The 20946-nt window shown below is 42.0% G+C and overlaps 1 protein-coding gene across 4 annotated transcripts in view; it reads right to left on the reverse strand.

The window, feature by feature from the left end:
• mob3a (MOB kinase activator 3A) overlaps nucleotides 1-20946 on the reverse strand; it is a 40428-nt gene that overhangs the window by 2675 nt on the left and 16807 nt on the right. For 2 of the 4 annotated variants that reach the window (XM_068015818.1, XM_068015822.1), the window contains 2 exons: nucleotides 10136-10700; nucleotides 8838-9040 (listed from right to left, as the gene is read on the reverse strand). In XM_068015818.1, coding sequence (XP_067871919.1) covers nucleotides 8838-9040; nucleotides 10136-10553 — 621 coding nt within the window. In that variant the 5' untranslated portion in view covers nucleotides 10554-10700. Of the gene's footprint in view, nucleotides 1-8837; nucleotides 9041-10135; nucleotides 10701-11094; nucleotides 11344-12717; nucleotides 12887-20946 lie in introns of those variants that run through there. The other 2 variants (XM_068015820.1, XM_068015821.1) reach the window with 2 other exon arrangements.

The following is a 20946-nucleotide window of genomic DNA, read 5'->3' on the forward strand; positions in this document are numbered from 1 at the left end:
AATGGTTCCAGTAAATAAGGGTCAAGAGACAAATACAAGCTGCAGATATGTATTCCAAACTCTATACCTAGCAGACAGATTCTGTTGAGATCCATGGTTATCTGTAAAATTAACATGGGATTTAGAAATTCTTATTTGCTTGACATCAGTACTAAATGCTTTTTCTGATTAAAATTATTTTGTGCGTCACAGACAGTAAGAGTTTCTATAGATATTTTAAAAAGAAAAGTTAAAGTGAGTGTTGGTCCGATAGACAGTGAGTCTGGGAAATTAATAATGGAAACTAACGAGACCACAGATGAATTGAACAGGAATTTTGCATCAGTCTTCACTATAGAGAATACACGTAACAGCCCAGAAATAGCTGTAAATCAGGAAATGGAAGGGAGGGAGGAACTCAAGAAAAATACAATCAACAGGGAGATGGTACTGAGCAAATTGTTGGAGCTGCGGGCTGACAAGTCCCCAGGTCCTGATGGACTTCATTCTAGGGTCTTAAAAGAAGTGGCGAGTGAGATAGTTGATGCGTTGGTTTTGATTTTCCAAAATTCCCATTGGATTAGAAAATAGCCAATGTAACTCCTTTATTCAAAAGGAGGGAGGCAGGAAGCAGCAAACTATAGGCCAGTTAGCTTAACATCTGTCACAGGGAAACTGTTGGAAGCTATAACTAAAGACGTTATTAGCAGGGCGCTTAGAAAAATTCAAGATAATCAGGCAGAGTCAACATGGTTTTGTGAAAGGGAAATCACGTTCAACCAATTTATTGGAGTTCTTTGAAGAAGTAACATATGCTGTGAATAAAGGGGAACTGGTGGATGTACTGTACTTAGATTTTCAAAAGGCATTTGATAAGGTGCCACATCAAAAGGTTATTGTGGAAAGTAAAAGCTCATGGTGTAGGGGGTAACTTATCGGCAGGGATAGAAAATTGGCCAGCTAACATGAAACAGAAAATAGGCATAAATGGGTCATTTTCTGGTTGGCAAGATGTAACGAGTGCTGTGCCACAGGGATCAGTGCTGGGGCCTCAACTTTTTACAATTTATATAAATGACTTGGATGAAGGGATCGAAGGTATGGTTGTTGAATTTGCTGATGACACAAATATTGGAAGGAAGTAAATTGTAAAAAATTGTAAAGAGGGCATAAGGAGGCTACAAAGGGATATAGATAGGTTAAGTGAATGGGCAAAGATCTGGCAAATGGAGTATAATGTGGGAAAATGTGAAATTGTCCATTTTGGCAGGAAGAATAAAAAAGCATATTATCTAAATGGTGAGAGATTGCAGAGCTCTGAGATGCAGAGGGATCTGGATGTCCTAGTGCATGAATCACAAAAGGTTAGTATGCAGGCACAGCAAGCAGTTAGGAAAACTAATAGAATGTTATCATTTATTGCAAGGGGAATTGAATACAAAAGTAGGGAGGTGATGCTTCAGTTATAAGGGCATTGGTGAGACCACATCTGGAGTATTGTGTACAGTATTGGTCTCCTTATTTAAGGAAGGATGTAAATGTTTGGAAGCAGTTCAGAGAAGGTTTACTACACTAATACCTGGAATGGGCAGGTTGTCTTATGAGGAAGGTTGGACAGGCTAGGCTTGTATCTGCTGGAGTTTAGAAGGGTAAGAAGCGACTTGATTGAAACAGATAAGATTCTGAGGGTCTTGACAGGGTGGATGTGGAAAGGATGTTCCCTCTTGTGGGAGAATCTATAACTAGAGGTAACTGTTTAAAAATAAGGGGGCGCCCATTTAAGATAGAGATGAGGAGAATTTTTTTCTCTCTGAGGGTTGTGAGTCTTTGGAACGCTCTTCCTCAAAAGGCGGTGGAAGCAGAGGTAGATAGATTCTTGATAAGGAAGGGGGTGAAAGGTTATCGGGGGTAGGCAGGAATGTGGAGCTGAGGTTACAATCAGATCAGCCATGATCTTATTGAATGGCGGAGCAGGCTCGAGGGGCTGAGTTGCCTACTCCTGCTCCGAATTTGTATGTTCAAAAATACAAATCACAAGAAAGATAATATGCAAGCAGGAATTTCCAGAGGCTTTGCTGAAGTTAATGGAAAGTACCAATACAGTTAGATGCACTCAGCAAACATTCTAGCTTTTTCTTCCCACATGATTTATTATATGAAATAACAGGAACTGCACCAGATGCAGCCTCTCTCAGTACACTCAATAGTGAAACAATTATCTTAGTGTGCAGAACACCTGTTAAAAGGAAGTAGTAAAAGAAAAGTAAAACTAATCAGACTGTTTTTCATGACATGAACTTTCACCAAGATTGCAAGACCAAAGTGCCATTTTTTTTTACAACACTAATAATTCCCAGTTCAAATATATCATGTTAAAGCCTACAATTGCCTCCAAAGCAATAAATCAAAACGTAACTGAATGACTTGTGGGAGAAGAGAAGAAACATTAATGAAAACCAATCATACATTTAACTAAGCTGTCTGCGGGACCTATACAGAGCGGCACAGTGGCTAGCACCGCAGCCTCACAGCTCCAGGGACCCGGGTTCGATTCCGGGTACTGCCTGTGTGGAGTTTGCAAGTTCTCCCTGTGTCTGCGTGGGTTTTCTCCGGGTGCTCCGGTTTCCTCCCACAAGCCAAAAGACTTGCAGGTTGATAGGTAAATTGGCCATTATAAAATTGTCACTAGTATAGGTAGGTGGTAGGGAAATATAGGGACAGGTGGGGATGTTTGGTAGGAATATGGGATTAGTGTAGGATTAGTATAAATGGGTGGTTGATGTTCGGCACAGACTCGGTGGGCCGAAGGGCCTGTTTCAGTGCTGTATCTCTAATCTAATCATATAGACTTTTGGAAGGCATGATGATTCAGGCACCTGCTTAATTTGCTGAAAGGAGGTAGTTTTCTGCAGAACGTAAATAGCCCTAACAACTACCCAAGAACTAGCAAAAGTTCTTCAAGGACAGCACAAAAGTTCATCCTGTGCTGAAGTGAGACATTCAAACTGCAGAAGATGTCTGACCTGGTAGTTTGGCGAGCAAAGTGCAACTCTACTTTATAACTGGCTAATAGACTTGAACGCACTTGAATTATAATCATGTTAACAATAATACTTGGTCACATAAACACAAGTGTAAATGTTTTTACAACTAGAAATGGTCTTGGTAATATAATTATTACATGGTAAGATCGCGACAAAAATTTGCACAGTACATCCTGGTTGGTAAGATTGTTAGAAGGAAGCCTGTCAAACAAGACGACAGGAACAGAATTATACAGGTAGAGAGATCTTTAGACAGTGAAATAAAGATGAATACAGCCATAATCAAAAGAAACCAGGTGGCAAAAAATAAAACATGGCCTGCTGCACTTTGTATCTTCTTGAGACCAACAAGAAATTATGATCATACAAGATGACGAGACAATAAGAGGCATATGTTAAGTAATATCCTCAAAAAGCAACATTTAACAAAGCTCGGATAAGAATTACTTTAATCTAGAGATTTGATGCTCAGTGGCCACCCCATTGTTGGTATTTTAATTAGCAATTCTTTCATCATGTGGTATATGAAATGTTCCCATTGAAAAACAGGGAATAAATCCTGGCCATTGATTTACTATTAACAAAAATTATTAGAAGATTAATGAGAAAATCTGCCATTTGGGATCTGGACAAAGAATTGAAGGGGGATTCGGGAGTCCAAGGCCGGAATTTTACGCCCTCCCAAAGAGCAGGAAGGTGGCGGGGGGAGAGCGTAAAATGGAGCGGGAGGCTCAGGGGGCCCTTCCTGACCCGCCGCCACTTTATGCAGGCCGGCAGAAACGAAAAACAGCATGCCCACCCCACGTCAATCAATGACCCTCAAGTGGCCACTTGAGGGGTCTGGGGGTGGGGGGCTCTCATGATCAAGCTTCCTATGCCCAACGGATGGCCGCAACCGTTGCTCCAACCAGCCCCAACATGCAACATGCCCCCCTGTCCATCCAGTTGACCACTCTTGCCTCGCCGGGGCCCGACCGATCATCCCCGGTGTGGCACCAAAAACTTACCTTCGTTCTGGGGCTCCCTGACATCATCTTTGCGAAGGCTGGGTTGCAGTCCCAGCAGTGGCCACCACTCCCAGTGGTGCTGCTGGGACTAAGAGCTGTGGCCTGCTGATTGGCCGGCAGCTCCATTAGGTGGGACTTTCTGTCTCAATGAGGTGGAAGTCCAGCCTCAGACCAATTAAAGGGCTGGGGACCGCAAAATGCGGTCCGGATCCCCAGGCCATGTGGAAGCGGGTTCGCCACCGACTTTTTAATTGGAGAATGGCTCCCGTCCACCGAGGGAAAAATTTCAGCCCAAAAATACACAGTTAGTTTAATCGGTTCCATTTCTAATTCAGCTCCTATAGAACTATCATTTGCTATCTTACACCAGTGGAACCTCGACTACAAAATAATGATGGAAAATTGTGGTCAGGCATATCTTTATCAGAAAGCATAATTTCTGAACTGAAATTATCAATGTAACTTCATGATGTCCTGGGGTACTGCTCCCTCGTCCCAGCACAGGCATAGCAGTTCATGTAGTGCTGAGAGTATAGCAGGCTTGGCACTCTTGATTATTTCAGGGGTAATGCTGTCCTTCCCAGGGGCTTTTCCGCTGGCTAAAGAATCAATGGCATCACTGAGTTCCGATTTGGTTGGCTGTATGTCCAGCTCATCCATGACTGGTAGAGGCTGGGCTGCATTGAGGGCAGTCTCAGTGACAACATTCTCCCTGGAGTACAGTTCTAGGTAGTGCTCAACCCAGCGGTCCATTTGTTTGCATTGGTCAGTGATTATGTCCCCTGATTTAGATTTGAGGGGGGCGATCTTCTTGATGGTTGGCCCAAGAGCTCTCTTAATGCCATCATACATTCCTCTGATGTTTCCGGTGTCTGAGGCCAGCTGAATATGACTGCAAAGGTGTTGCCAGTAGTCGTTTGCGCAGCGCCTGGCTGTTCTTTGTGCAGTGCTTCTGGCTGCTTTAAGTGCTGCGGATGTTAAATCGCTGGGGGCTTTCTTGTAGTTCAACAGTGCAATGCGCTTAGTGGCTATGACAGGTTCCAGCTCTTCATTATGAGATTGAAACCAGTCTGCATTTCTCTTCGCACTTTTGCCGTAGGTGGTCAAAGCTGACTCATAGATGGCGTCTCTGATGTGGGCCCACTTGGTCTCAGCATCCCCTGTGGGAGTGTTTTGAAGGGCTGTTACAAGTGAATTTAGAAATTTTTGTAACAGCTGTGGACTTAACAGGACATGCGCGATGCCAATATCATCACCCTCTATAAAAACAAAGGTGACCACGGTGACTGCAACAACTACCGTGGAATCTCCCTGCTCAGCATAGTGGGGAAAGTCTTTGCTCGAGTCGCTCTAAACAGGCTCCAGAAGCTGGCCAAGCGCGTCTACCCTGAGGCACAGTGTGGCTTTCGTGCAGAGAGATCGACCGTTGACATGCTGTTTTCCCTTTGTCAGATACAGGAGAAATGCAGCGAACAACAGATGCCCCTCTACATTGCTTTCATTGATCTCACCAAAGCCTTTGACCTCGTCAGCAGACGTGGTCTCTTCAGACTACTAGAAAAGATTGGATGCCCACCAAAGCTACTAAGTATCATCACCTCATTCCATGACAATATGAAAGGCACAATTCAACATGGTGGCTCCTCATCAGAGCCCTTTCCTATCCTGAGTGGCGTGAAACAGGGCTGTGTTCTCGCACCCACACTTTTTGGGATTTTCTTCTCCCTGCTGCTTTCGCATGTGTTCAAGTCCTCTGAAGAAGGAATTTTCCTCCACACAAGATCAGGGGGCAGGTTGTTCAACCTTGCCTGCCTAAGAGCGAAGTCCAAAGTACGGAAAGTCCTCATCAGGGAACTCCTCTTTGCTGACGATGCTGCTTTAACATCTCACACTGAAGAGTGCCTGCAGAGTCTCATCGACAGGTTTGCGGCTGCCTGCAATGAATTTGGCCTAACCATCAGCCTCAAGAAAACGAACATCATGGGGCAGGATGTCAGAAATGCTCCATCCATCAATATTGGCGACCACGCTCTGGAAGTGGTTCAAGAGTTCACCTACCTAGGCTCAACTATCACCAGTAACCCGTCTCTAGATGCAGAAATCAACAAGCGCATGGGAAAGGCTTCCACTGCTATGTCCAGACTGGCCAAGAGAGTGTGGGAAAATGGCGCACTGACACGGAACACAAAAGTCCGAGTGTATCAGGCCTGTGTCCTCAGTACCTTGCTCTATGGCAGCGAGGCCTGGACTACGTATGTCAGCCAAGAGCGACGTCTCAATTCATTCCATCTTCGCTGCCTCCGGAGAATCCTTGGCATCAGGTGGCAGGACCTTATCTCCAACACAGAAGCCCTCGAGGTGGCCAACATCCCCAGCTTGTACACACTACTGAGTCAGCGGCGCTTGAGATGGTTTGGCCATGTGAGCCGCATGGAAGATGGCAGGATCCCCAAAGGCACATTGTACAGCGAGCTCGCCACTGGTATCAGACCCACCGGCCATCCATGTCTCCGCTTTAAAGACGTCTGCAAACGTGACATGAAATCCTGCGACATTGATCACAAGTCGTGGGAGTCAGTTGCCAGCGTTCGCCAGAGCTGGCGGGCAGCCATAAAGACGGGGCTAAAGTGTGGCGAGTCGAAGAGACTTAGTAGTTGGCAGGAAAAGAGACAGAGGCGCAAGGGGAGAGCCAACTGTGTAACAGCCCCGACAAACAAATTTCTCTGCAGGACATGTGGAAGAGCCTGTCACTCTAGAATTGGCCTTTATAGCCACTCCAGGCGCTGCTTCACAAACCACTGACCACCTCCAGGCGCTTACCCATTGTCTCTCGAGATAAGGAGGCCAAAGAAAAGAAAACTTCATGATATCCTTCTCTTTCAGGTACTGATTGACTTGTTGTTCATTCCCAGCATGTTCTTAATTTAAAATATATTTACTGGAGTTGTTAATGTAATCGTTGAAAGCTTCAAAAGTTGGATTCATATTTATTAAAAGTATTTTTCAAATAATTAGGAGGCCCAATGAAAGACACAATAGATGTGTCTATTTAATCTGGTGTTATGCAATATCAACTAACTGCTTCAAAATAATTATGTAAACAGGCCTGCAAGCCCTTTCTTTTATAGGTGCTTACCCACACTCTTTATACAACAACTGCACCTATGCTGAATAATGGAACTGCTAGCTTCAGTAGCACCCAAAACATGAATCAATAAACTCAACTTTATTTGTTTTGATTGTTCATGGTTTTACAAAGAATGTACAACACAGAAACAGGCGATTCGGCCCAAGTGAATAATGTGTCTATGCGCCACACGAGCCTCTCCCGATCCTATACTTCAATTAACCCTATCAACATATCCTCCTATTCCTTTCTCCCTCATGTGTTTATCTGTCTTCCCCTTAAATGTATCTATGCCACTGGCCTCAACGACTCCTTGTATTAGCAAGCTGCATATTCTCACTAACCTATAGGTAAAGAAATTTCTGCTGAATTCCCTCCTGGATTTATTAGTATCCTAATATACTAATAAATATATAATATACTTATATACTTATTAGTTTATATTATGGTCCCATAAATATGATGAGATTCTGCTTAGCTGACCAGTATGCTGTTGTACAGTGTCTTTTTCTGATGGTTGAAAGTTTATAAAATCCATTGTTATAAGTTTCTGGTATTCAGGACTCAGTGCATACCATGATTGAGTTGCAGAAACTTTGTACCTCAAACCAGTAGAACCTTCAGGGAGGTACACTATGCATCAATGTTGTGGTCAGGATTCTGGTAACGTACACACACTTTTAATGCCAATTTTTGGTGCTCACCACGCATTTATGAGGAGCTTCTCATTCTTGCTGTCCAACTAGGAATTCAAACCGGTCTAATGATCAACAACAATTTGTATTTATAGTGCACCTTTAACATAATAAAACATCCCAAGGCGCTTCACAGGAGTCTTATCAAACAAAATTTGACACCGAGCCACATAAAGAGATATTAGGGTAGATGACCAAAGCTTGGGCAAACAGGTAGGTTTTAAGGAGTGTCGAGTGGTAGAGAGGTTTAGGGAGGGAATTCTAGAACTTTGGGCCTTGGCAGCTGAAGGGAGAGGGATAGAGTCAGTGGCTAGGGAACGGAGTTTGTGGTGGGAACGGAAGAGAATGCCTTTGCTCTTCCCATTTAGTTGGAGGAAATTTCTGCTCATCCAGTACTGGATGTTGGCCAAGCAATATGACCATTTAAAGACAATGGATTATCAGCTAGTGACTATGCATCCTGGGTGAGTTAAACAGGGTATTGCTGGAGTTGATGTGGCTCCAAGATGAAAAACCAACAATGGAAGTTCTGAACCAAGTCAGCTCTCTGTGGTAGACTCAGTAATCCAACACCTGAACCGGGTAGTTCCATAGTACTCCATTGTTGATGATTGAGTAGCCAGCCTGCTTCACTAATGAAACTTGGATGAGGGAAAACAAAAACTCTACCTATGTAGATTTCTCAGTAGTTTCAACACCTGTCTGAACAAAAAAGTTTAAACCTCTGCAAGTGTAAAGATGAAAAAGGCATTTCCAAATCGACAAACATTAATTACTCAGAGTTCATCAATTCAACTTCAGCTTACCACCAGCCTCCATAATATCAGTCCCATTTTCCACAAGCATCATTATACAAACATACACACTGTATTACACTGCACTTAAAATTTCAAGAAAGAGTGGCTAACTGACCAGAAATAACTACTACTCTAAAGAAACCCATCAAACAAACCACACTGATAAATATAGCTGTAAAGTAACTTACCAGGGGTACTAATTCTTTGTTGTCTATAAGATTGAACTCCGTAACAAAGTAGTAAAAATGTTTGTAACAAGTATTAACATGCGCTTCTGCACCCATAAAGCCAATTCGGTCAAAGTGGTGTATGTACACATGGACAAAAACACGGAAAAGGCGAGAAAGGATCTTCTTGCAAACTGGCAGGAAGTTCTTAGGAAAGGGGGTGCCTGAGAGAAAAGAAAAAATACGTAAATTAATGTTCTTGCTAGCATTGAATGGTGCCAACAGTCCAACATTTCTATGCAATATAGACAGGAATTTTTCTGTGTATTTGAAGTTCCTGGTGCGGTTTTTGTGCATTTAGTGAATAAAATTTGAAATAAAATATGAAAGCCTGCACTTTCCACAGAGTAAATCTGCATGAACTACTATGAATCAGACCAATCTTTCACCAAGTATTACACAAAACAGAAGAGTCTTGCAGGATTCAAACCTTAGATTTGAGGAGGATTTTTTTTAAAAGCAGTAACGGCATAAACCCAATTTTGACAGAATATTGGAAACCTAGAGCTTCCTCCTCCAAAAAGCTGTTAAGATTAAGTCCATTTGAAAATTTCAAAACCAAGATTGCTAGATTTTTATTAAGCAAGGTTTACAGAACCAAGGTGGGTAAATGAAGTTAAGATACAGATTAACCATGATCTAACTGAATGATGGAAAAGGCTTGAGGTTGAACGGTCTATGTTGACGGTTGCTGATAGAGCTGCTGTGCACTTTCAACTTTTCCTGTTTTGTGTCTGGAAATTCGTTTATGATCTACATACTATTTACTGCAGCAGTAACAGATTATATTCCAGTCTGATGAATACGAACACAGTAAACGTAAATTGTACCAAACTGTCCACTCACACAGTTGGCTAACTTTATCTAAAGTTATATCAGATTAAACAGAAGAGCGGAGCAACCAAGAGATCAATATTGAAATGATGGCAAGTCAACCAATGCCACTGAAATGTAAAACTTTCTTTCATCAGATACTGTTTCATCAATTCACACCTAGTATGTATAGGCTCCTTTAAGCTGCCCTCTCCTCTGCCCTGCCATGAACTTAAATTTGAATGGACTCATTCATTTTCATGAAGTAGTGATTAGATTTTCTGAATGACAGTGACACAAACAAAAAAAAATTAAGCCATTTCTTTTGGCCTGTTGTTACAGTTGTGGCTTAGTGAGATGTGCAAAGTGACATTTTCTCAGAGAAAATTGATCAAGAGCAAATGCAAAGCAAAATCAAATGGTAGTATTTGATTGTTTCAACTCACCAATGTTGGTTGGAAATATGTTTTCATTATTCACTTGGGTTTCAATCCAATCCATAAGAAGACTCATATATTCTGGTGCCGGCAGTGCAGTAGGTTTTTTGTATTTATTCTCATCTTGCCATCTGTATTCATACCGAGGCCCTCCAGACATTATCGGGCATGTGCCATTAGTGCAGAATTCAGATACAGTTCCGTAAATCAGATTAATACGGTTGAAGAAATCTACCACATGTACAGCTACCCAGTCATTGAGATCTTCACTTGAAGGGAGTTGCACTGCTAATTTCAAATCTAGACCAGCATTCAGTGATGCTTGTGCCCTTTTATGCAATTCAAACCTCTGCGTGCCTGGCTCAAATTTGCGTTTGGGGCGAAAAGTCTTGTCTTTATTGAACACCTGTTTCAAGGCCACAGCCATATTAAAACCTCTGCAATGGTCTGTGAAAAGCAGCAAGAATGTCAAGTCTTCACAATAAAGGGCTGGCAGTCAAGGCAATTTATGTTGCTTGAAAATCTAAAATATACTAGTGTTGTAAGGTCACTTGTATTCAACAATTCTTCAGTTCTGTGAAAATGTGGAAAACAAAACTTGAGTCATATTATAATTTACTATCACTGTACAATTTTACATTGTTATTTTCAAAACTTATCTTAGTCAGAGACACTTCAAGAATTCAATTTGTAGTATTCAAATTAGACTTCATTTTTCTAACCCTTTTATGGGCCTTATATGGAACAATATACAAATCATACTGAAGTACATTACCCTTATTAAACAAGTCTACCGTTTACTCAAGATGTACTTTACATTATTACTGTAGGAATATTAATGACAGAGTTGTTCCTAAGTAAACCAAAGTACACAGAGATTAATATTTGTTTCACTTTCAACTTCTTAAATTGAACAAAAACCAACAAGTATAACGCTGCACCTTCAAAAGGAATTAAAGGGGATTTACATTCACTGTAGGTACTTCCCATGTTATTTCCAAATGGCATGACAGATGACTTGAGAAGACTGGAAAAATTATGTTACTGCGCTGGACTATTTATTTTTCCTGTCTTTTCCCCCTTTCATCCCATCTCTTCCGAATATACCAGGCTGAATTTTGTGGTGCTGGCAGGGCTCCCAGTGCTGGACTGAAAAGGCACTGGGAATTCCGCCTCAGCCCTTTGAAGACCCCCGGCGCGATCTGACGGTGCTCAGACATTTAAGTGTCCGGCGCCAGGATCCGCGTCCCTTTAAAGACGGCGATCCCACTTGCAAGAGCTGCCGGCCAATCACAGGACCGGCAGCTCAGTAGTAGCAGCAACGCCACTGGGAGCAGTGGCCACTGTCGGTACTGCAAGAGGCCTTGGAGCCAGACCCAGCGCTGGAGCCAGGACCCAAGGTAAGTGAAACAGGGTCGCCAGCGCCAGACTGGCAGGACCCAAGGGAGGGTTTGCGGTTAATACAGGGGGAGGGGTTTAACATCTGTGGTGCTTTTCCCAGTGCGGGCCATACGTGGGCAATTTGTGGCCCACGGAAGAGGGTCTCCACCTCCCAAGCCCACAGGGAGGTTGCCTCGTTTTACAAGGTGAGCTCCCCGCAAGGTCAAGAGCACCGCCAGCCGCTGGTTAAATCCCAGTGGCGGCAGGAACAGGCCCTTAATTGGTCTGTAATAGGCCACTTAAGGGCCTCAATTGGCTTCTGAGCAGGAAAGGCTGTCATCCACCCCCAACTAAATTTCGATGCAATAGAAAGGCTACGGACTCTCCACCCCCATTGCAGTTCTATGGGACCCCGTCCACTGAACCTGTCTCGGGGGGCCCGTAAAATTCAGCCCACTGAGTGATATTGGGCTACAGTTCAGCAAAAAAGCCAGGCTGAATTTATACAAGACTATGTTAGCTATGCCACAGTTTGAGAACTGTGAATAGTTTATGGCACCCAATTCTACCTATTCTGTGATCTATATCTTGGTTCTGGTAAAATGTTGGGTTAGTCAGAAAACATCGTTGCTACATGCATCAAGATCTTTCAAAATGTAATTACAAATGAATTTAAAATTCAAAACAATAAAACCAACATTTTAGTTATTTTTTGGCATGGGATGCTCACTTTCATGTAATTGGTAAGTTTTATTGTACATTAGCTATTTATTGATAACTATTGAATGTCCAAATATGTAGAAGTAGCAATTTTAAAGCCCTTTCTTCTTGCAGATCAACTGCAACATTTTACTTTTACAAACATTCTTTTACTTCAGAGATCTTTCTGAATGTGATTCCTTAAGCAACAATTTGTATGTATTTTTGTGCTTTTTATTTACAATGAATTAATTTTCAAAAAATCTCCTAAATTGAAAGCAAATCTTAAGAGTGTAACCAGGGCTACACGGCTTCAAATCTGATTCCATTCCAAAGTTCTGAACAGATTTTTAAAACTTGCCCTTATCTTACAGGAACCAACTGCTCCCTGGCTGTCAATTTTCTTTTACTGGAACATCTAGGATTTTTTGGCTAACTTCGACGAACTCTATTACAACCTTTTAGAGACAACCTATAATATCCTCAACATTAGAAATGATATATCCACCTACCTTGCTATGCAAATGGCTCACTTCCACCATCGCCAGATTTTTTTTTCAAACAATTTTAAGTTGAAAATAACTTCTTTATGCTTATCGCCTTCCTGAAGATGTAATTTTATACTCCTTTATTTTTAAAATAAAAGTTGTAGAATTTTAAATTAAAAAGATCTAGCTCATACACTATACAACTGCTGTTGTTAATACTGTGTGGTTTTCCTGGTTCCTCTATTTATATAGTTCAACTTTTCTTACCTAATTATGAGTAATGTATTGTGGCGAATAAAAGCATGGGGAAACCCAGGTATACTTTTAACACATTATTGTGGGGTTGTTGGGGAAATTCCCAGCAGGATCATTTCCGAGAAGAGCTAAAATTTTTTGTTCTAACAGGTTTACACTATGCTCATTTCTTTGTTGATTGTACAATATACCCAAATCAACTGCTAAGATGAAATAGCAAATAACTGACCACTCTGATTTACTGTATCGTTTCAGAGTTGGGCTGCCCTAAAGAATGCTTAAAAACTTGTCTAAACAAGCAATTTTTTCATCTTTATCTGCTAGCAAAAATATCAGAGTCCTGCTATATAGAGCCATCTGGATGGTTGAAGTTCTTCTTTGGCCTCCTTATCTCGAAAGACAATGGATACGCGCCTGGAGGTGGTCAGTGGTTTGTGAAGCAGCGCCTGGAGTGGCTATAAAGGCCAATTCTAGAGTGACAGGCTCTTCCACAGGTGCTGCAGAGAAATTTGTTTGTCGGGGCTGTTACACAGTTGGCTCTCCCCTTGCGCCTCTGTCTTTTTTCCTGCCAACTACTAAGTCTCTTCGACTCGCCACACTTTAGCCCCGTCTTTATGGCTGCCCGCCAGCTCTGGCGAACGCTGGCAACTGACTCCGTTCATCTTTATCTATTCATCTTTATCTGCTAGCAAAAATATCAGAGTCCTGCTATATAGAGCCATCTGGATGGTTGAAGTACTGCTATGGTTTTTAGAGTCACACAGGGGTGATTGCACCAGTTCATCGACATACCAACCTAATGGCCTCCCTCAGGGATCAGTTCTAGCACCATTCCATTTTAATCTATATAAAAACGATCAGACTGTGACCAGATTACGGAAATCACACCCTGGAAACCACACTGACTAATGATATGAAACTTACAGCGGAGTACTGCCTGAAATGACATCTTCAACCAAGTACCACAAAGACTGTGTGCTACGTTTTCACTTGTACAACGCTAGTACCGCATCCTAAATGACCAACTGCTTAAACATGATGCTCACTTTGTTTACTTGGGCATGACCTTCTACTAAATAAAATCTACTTAAGACTGCTGAGAAAGCTAATCAAATTTGGAAGCTCTGCCTGGGGAGCATATGCCTCCAATATATGCTCACTGTTAGGAGAGTGCTTCTATTCTTTGTAAAATATGTTTTCAAGGACTTACAGTTGAATTATGAGCATTAATTCATCTGGAAGCTTGAAGAAATACTGAACTTTGTGCTCTTTTAAAAAAGAGGTCAACAGAAGGATTCCTGGATTTGGCTTGTAAGCCCTTACTGGAAGGCACCTGTTTTCAGATAAAATACCAGCAGGGAGCTTGCTGTTTGGATTTGGGGAGATGTTTACAAAGAAGTGACAGGTCAAGATTTATAAAGGTCAGGAGGTTTGACTTCTGGAATTTCGGTTTCACTTTGAATTGTTACAAAAGACAGTTGGTTTTTGCCTGCCAAGAACACCCAGCTCATCTCTCTCTCTTGGAAAGAAACCCTGCATATCCAGTGTGTCAGTCTCCTCTTTCTCCCTGTGTTTGAAGAAACCCTGCATATTGAATGTGTGGGAACTGAAACCCGTTGCCACATTTCTGCTGTAAGGCCGATCTGAAGCCTCTGTAGCTGCATTTCTTGGAAAGCCTAGCCAAACTGTTCTTCAACATCGCCTGGAAATAACTGTTCCAGGAAGATCCCAGTGACAGCTGTCTATACGCATTTGGGATGCCAAACCAAAACAAAGGACATCATTTCATACCTTTTCTCTTTTCTTCAAGAATGAGCAAGTATTCACCCTAAGTATTTTTTGTCTGCTTTTTTTCTAACAGAGCTCTCAACAAAAATCCCTTTTATTTTTCCAGTTAACCAGTGTATATGTGTGTGTGTGTGTGTGAGAGAGAGAGAGAGGGAGAGAGTGTGAGGGGCTATGGTAAAAAGGGAACTTTAATATTTCAATCTGTGTGTTTATGCTTTACTACATTACTGGTTAAGACTTGTTTTATAATAAACTGATAATTTTGTTGTTTATTAAAGAAACCTGGTTGGTGTGTTTTTATTCTGGGATAAAAATAAAGTCTATGATTGGCCGTTTTAGTAAATGGGGAAAAAATTTAAATATATGTTGTGGCCCTTGGAGAAGTGGAACTAGAATAAACATTGTACTCCTCCCGCCTCATAGAGGTGTGCAAAGGAAACCCGACGCGAACCCGAATTCCAGACCCGGAGTTCCGAGCCCACCCGACCTGAATCTGACACACGTCGTCGGGACCCATCGGGGTGGGGTCGGATGGCAGGCCTTTACATCAGTACATGGTTAAAGGCCTGCTACCTGACCTGACCCTGATGGGATCCGATGGCATGTGTCGGGTTCAGGTCGGGTCGGGCTTCTGGGTCCAGCATTCGGACTTGGGTCGGGTTTCCTTTGCACACCTCTACTACCTCAGTTGTAACATCATGCACTCTGAAATTCAGTTGCAGAATATTATGTTCCCCGCACACTAACATGGCGGATACTCATCTGCAAGTTACTATGCACCTTGTATCAGACACACACTCAGCTCCCATGAAGGCAAATGGTATGTTGGCCTTCATTACAAGGGAATTTGAGTACAGGAGTAAAAATGTATTGCTTCAATTTTATGAAGCATTGGTGAGCTCACACCTGGAGTATTGTGTATAGTTTTGGTCTCCTTATCTAAGGAAGGATATACTTGCCATAGAGGGAGTGCAACAAAGGTTCATCAGACCAATCCCTGGGATGGCGGGATTGTCTTATGAGGAGAGATTACAGAAACTGGGCCTGTATTCTCTAGAGTTTCGAAGAATGAGAGGTGATCTCATTGAAAGTTACAAAATTCTTACAGGGCGTGCTGGTAGATGTGGTAGGATGTTTCCTCTGATTGGTGAGTCTAGAACAAGGGGACACAGTCTCAGAATAAGGGGCAGGCTATTTAAGACTGAGCTGACGAGGAATTTCTATACTTGGAGGGGAATTCTCTACCTCAGAGGGCTGTGAAAGCTCAATCGTTCAGCATGTACAAGACAGAAATTGATAGATTTCTGAATACTACCAACATCAAGGGATATGGGGATAGTGGGGAAAAATGGCGTCGAGGTAGATGACCAGCCATGATCTGTTTAAATAGCAGAACAGGCTCGATGGGCTGAATGGCCTACTCCTGCTCCTATTTCCTATGATCCTATGATTGCCAGTCCTTGCGGGGTCAAATACAAACCATATCACTAATTAAACTATCTGGTGATCTACACACTTAGCATACGAGTGCTGATAATAACTTAGGATGGCTGAAATGATATGTTGAGTGTGTACATGCTAAATAAATAAATCTTGAAAATAAACCGAGGCACTGTATGGGCTCTAGTGTATAGGGATTTTCTTTAAAATATTGAGAAACTTTTCATAAAAGAACTAGAGATTCCCCATCCTTCCTAAAAACATTAGATTGATTAGGTTTCACTTCACACCCAATACAAGTTTCCAATCTCAGTATAATCATATCAGTTGCACCGAACAGCGGTAAAGTTCTTTCATCACCCATCAGCTAACGAGATAAAGAAAACTATAAAGATAAATCTTAACCAGATCGTTTTCTTTTTATCTCTATGGTTACAAAGTAGCATTAAGTGGTCAAAGTGGATTTGTGGTATTTGGAAGGCTAATGTAGCAAGAAGAAAGTAAAATCCAGGGTGTGGGAGGAGTGAATATGACTCGAGATATTATTATTGCACAAACCTATGTATAAGACTAAAAACTTATATCCCTCAGGGTATAAAAATATGTGTGTGATTGTTTGTGTAAATATGTGTGTGTGGCAGGGAGAGAGATATCAGCTTATACTTGGGTCATTTTCTCCTTCCGCTTTCCTTTCTAGAAAAGCAACTTCACTAAGGATACCCAGCACTATGACATAAAATTTCTAACAGGAATTGCACCACTCCTCCGGTGCTGCAATATCTATACCTGAGATTTTAGTCTAAACACCCACTGCTCATTTTAAACCAGAGATAGGCAATAAAAGGACAGAATTTGCATTTATACAGTGCCTTTCACAACATCAAGATGTCCCAAAGCACTTCACATCCAAATAAATACTTTTAAGGGTGTAGTCACTGTTGTAGTTTTAGTCAATGAATGCAAGGACAAGATATGTAAAATCAGCAGTGGGAGTGAGAACTGAAGTCAGAACTGAGAATTACTAATTAACTGTCAGTGCAGGAAAGCGAAGCAGATAAAAATATGTTGAATGAATTGTGAGAGAACATTTAGTTAGCATGTACAAATAATTGAAGGCGAGAATTTTAGTGGATAAAGACTCCCTAATGTTGACCCTCATACAGTTTTTTGGGGGGAATGGGAGGGGGTTTCTTATAGATGGACTGCCTTATAAAGGGATATATATGGTACACGAACTGGATCCTGTTGGACATGTTGGAGAGTTGTGTTAATAATGAATTACAATAGCCATAATGAACTAAAGTAACCAAGAGTGATTGATGGACCAGGAGGAAACAAAGAAAGGTGAAAATGGAATACGAACAAAGATTTCTGGCTATCAACTGAAATGCAAGGGTGGGGGTGGCTAGAACAGACATTGATCATAGGTGATTAATGAAGAATATAGTCCAAAGTATAGATGCTTTGAAATAATCGTTAGACAGGATGTATCTTATAAGGGAGTTAGAAGGATCTGTCTAAGCATGAAATACCAGTTAGTGGTAAACAACTAGTGTGTAAAAAGGGGTTAAGTTGCAGGGCTAAGTGTGGTAGCAGGAGGGACAGAAAAACAAATTGCTACCCTTTGTGTTATGTGGACTGATCATCTGTACTATACAAATAAAGTCCTTCCCTACACTTAACTGTCTTGTGCTTACTTGACGCATGTTGTTGTGAACCATAGAGGGAAGGAGGTGGACTGACCTCAGGATAAAAATATTTTGTTCAAAAGCTATGCAACTCCTAATTTGTCCTGCAGGCCATGGGTTCATTCAATAGCTTAAACAAATCAATACCAAGAAAAAATGAACTCCGGTACTTACCTGAACATAAAAAAGAATTTCCCTGCAACTTGTTACTACATTCCTATAATACTGCAGGATAAATGTCACAAAGGTAGTCAATAACCCCTTATGTACGTCATGGCTTTTAGACACATTGGAAAACCTCCCAATATAAACAACTGACAATGATACTTTCAAGTTTAGAAAAATATAAACAATATTTAAATGAACCAGGGAGTAGAGTCAAATAGAATTTGTCTGATCAAGTCAAGTATTCAAACCATAATTACCTGATCCACCCTTAAATTTGATTATTGTCTTATACTCTTTATTACATTAGTGTCATTATCTCAAAGTACTTGATTTGCAAAAGATTCCACTCTGCAGTCCTGTCCAATTTTTTCTGTACTCTCTGAAAGGCTGCCACTCATGCTGAGGTGTAGGCAACTCAAGAATACTGGTTTCTTGACCAAGTGGATACTATGTTTGAGCCAAGATAGAAGGTCTATATTATGGCGAGGAAGGTGAAATCTGTCTTTACCCAACATCCAGCTAAAGTCAGAAAGTGCTGGAAATACTCAGCAGGTCAGGCAGCATCTGTGGAGAGTGAAGCAGAGCTAACGTTTCAGGTCTGTGACCTTTCATCAGAACTGGCAAAGGTTAGAAAAGAATGAGATTTTAAGCAAATGAAGGTGGGGGGTGGGGTTTGGTGAGGAAGAGAACAAAAGGCAAGGTGTGTAATACGGCAGAGGGCAGGAGAGATGAAATAACAAAGCTGTCATGGGACAAAGGCAAACAGCGTATTAATGCTAATGGTGAAAGACAAAGCATTAGTCCAGAGAGTGCAGACTGCAAGCTAACTGTGAAGATTCGAGTTTGGTGAGTGGAGATTTTAAGTGTTGTTATTTTTATAAAAGTCTAGTCTGCAGTTAGCATTTAACTGGGATTTACTCTCTAGATAAAGTAGGGTTAAGAAAGTAAAGTAAGTTTCTTACAGTCTTAGGCAGGGATTAATAGGCTGTACTGGAGAGTAGCTGATTAGTTAAGTAGCTGACCAGTCAAATCTGGTTGCTGCAGTTTCAGCTTCAGAAGGTATAAATACAGAGGTCTGAGTGCAGCCTGCAAATGGTATGCAGACTGCAAGCTGAGTGTGGAGATTTGAGTTTGGTGAGTGGCGAGTTCAGTGAAGGGGGGAGGAAGTCCTCCATTTTTCTACTTTATTTCATACTTTTTTTAACCCTCCAGTATTTGGTTTCTGCTTCGGTGCAGTGGAAGGAGCTGTTTGGTGAGTACCTGGTAAGCTATTCTATTTATAATAAATAGTCTGTAAAGTTAAGGTATGGCAGGGCAGTTCTGCCGAATGGAATGTACATCCTGTGGCATGTGGGAAGTCATGGACACACCACGTGACTTAGACGAACACATCTGCAGTAAGTGTCAACGGCTGCAGAAGCTTGAGCTCCGGGTTTTGGAACTCAAGCGGCGGCTGGAGTCACTGTTGTGCACCCGTGAGGCGGAGGACTATGTGGATGGCACGTTTAGGGAGGTGGTCACACCGCAGGTTAGAAGTATGCAGGCAGATAGGGAATGGGTGACCGCCAGGCAGTTTAAGAGAACCAGACAGGTAGTGCAGGAGTCCCCTGAGATGATCTCACTCGTTAATCGGTTTTCCATTTTGGATACTGGTGAGGATGATGCTTCCTCAGTGCAGTGCAGTCACAGCCAAGTTTGTGGCACCACAGGTGGCTCAGCTGCACAGGATGGGCGGAAGAAGAGTGGAAGAGCAGTAGTGATAGGGGATTTGTTAGTTAAGGGAACAGACAGGAGTTTCTGCAGCAGTAAATGTGACTCCAGGATGGTGTGTTGCATCCCTGGTGCCAGGGTCAAGGATGTCATGGAGTGGCTGCAGGACATTCTTCTGGGGGAGGGTGAACAGCCAGAGGTTGTGGTCCACATCGGGACCAATGACATAGGTAAGAAGGGGGATGAGGTCCTGAAAGCAAATTTTAGGGAGCTAGGAAGGAGATTAAAAAGCAGGACCTCAAAAGCAGTAATTTCAGGATTACTCCCAGTCCCATGTGCAAGCGAGCAGAAGAATAAGAGAACTGTGGAACCTGTATAAGATGGACGAGTTGCATCTTAGTCGGACTGGGACGAATACCCTCACAGGAAGATTTGCTAGTGCTGTTGGGGAGGGTTTAAATTAAATTGCCAGGGTGATGGGAACCTGAGAGGGAGCTCAGATTGGAGGGAAGCAAAACTGTTAACTTGTCTGGGGTGTGGGAACCAGGAGCAACTATTACAGAGAAATACCTAGATGCAAAGAATACTGGGGGAGATAGCACAAGAGTAGGGAATAGTATGTTATTAGGTGGGGTCAGAGTAAGGGAGAAAGTAATAAAGTCTGAATCAGGGTTAATATGCATGTATGTGAATGCATGGAGTGTGGTTAATAAGACTGGTGAGGTACAGGCACAGATTGTCATGTGGAAATATGATGTTGTGGCTATAACAGAGACCTGGCTCAAAGAAGGACAGGACTGGGTGTTCAATATTCCTGGATACAAGGTGTTCAGGAAAGATAGGAAAGGGAAAAAAGGCAGAGGGGTGGCAGTATTAATTAAGGAGAGCATTGCAGTGCTGGAGAAAAAGGATGTGCCAGAGGGGTTGAGAACAGTATCAATTTGGCTACAGCTAAGGAACAAAAAATGCGGTTACATTGCTCGGTGTTGTCTACGGGCCACCAGCTAGTGGGAAGGACATGAAGGAACAAATTTGCAAGGAAATTACAGAAAGGTGCAAAACTTATAGGGTAGTTATAATGGGGGACTTTAATTATCCAAACATAGACTGGGATAATAGTAGTGTAAAGGGCAGTGAGGGGCAAGAGTTCCTAGAGTGTGTTCAGGAAAATTTTCTCCAACAGTATGTTGTTAGTCCAACGAGA

This window comes from Heterodontus francisci, chromosome 36 (assembly GCF_036365525.1).
Source record: "Heterodontus francisci isolate sHetFra1 chromosome 36, sHetFra1.hap1, whole genome shotgun sequence".
Taxonomy (NCBI): Eukaryota; Metazoa; Chordata; class Chondrichthyes; order Heterodontiformes; family Heterodontidae; genus Heterodontus; species Heterodontus francisci.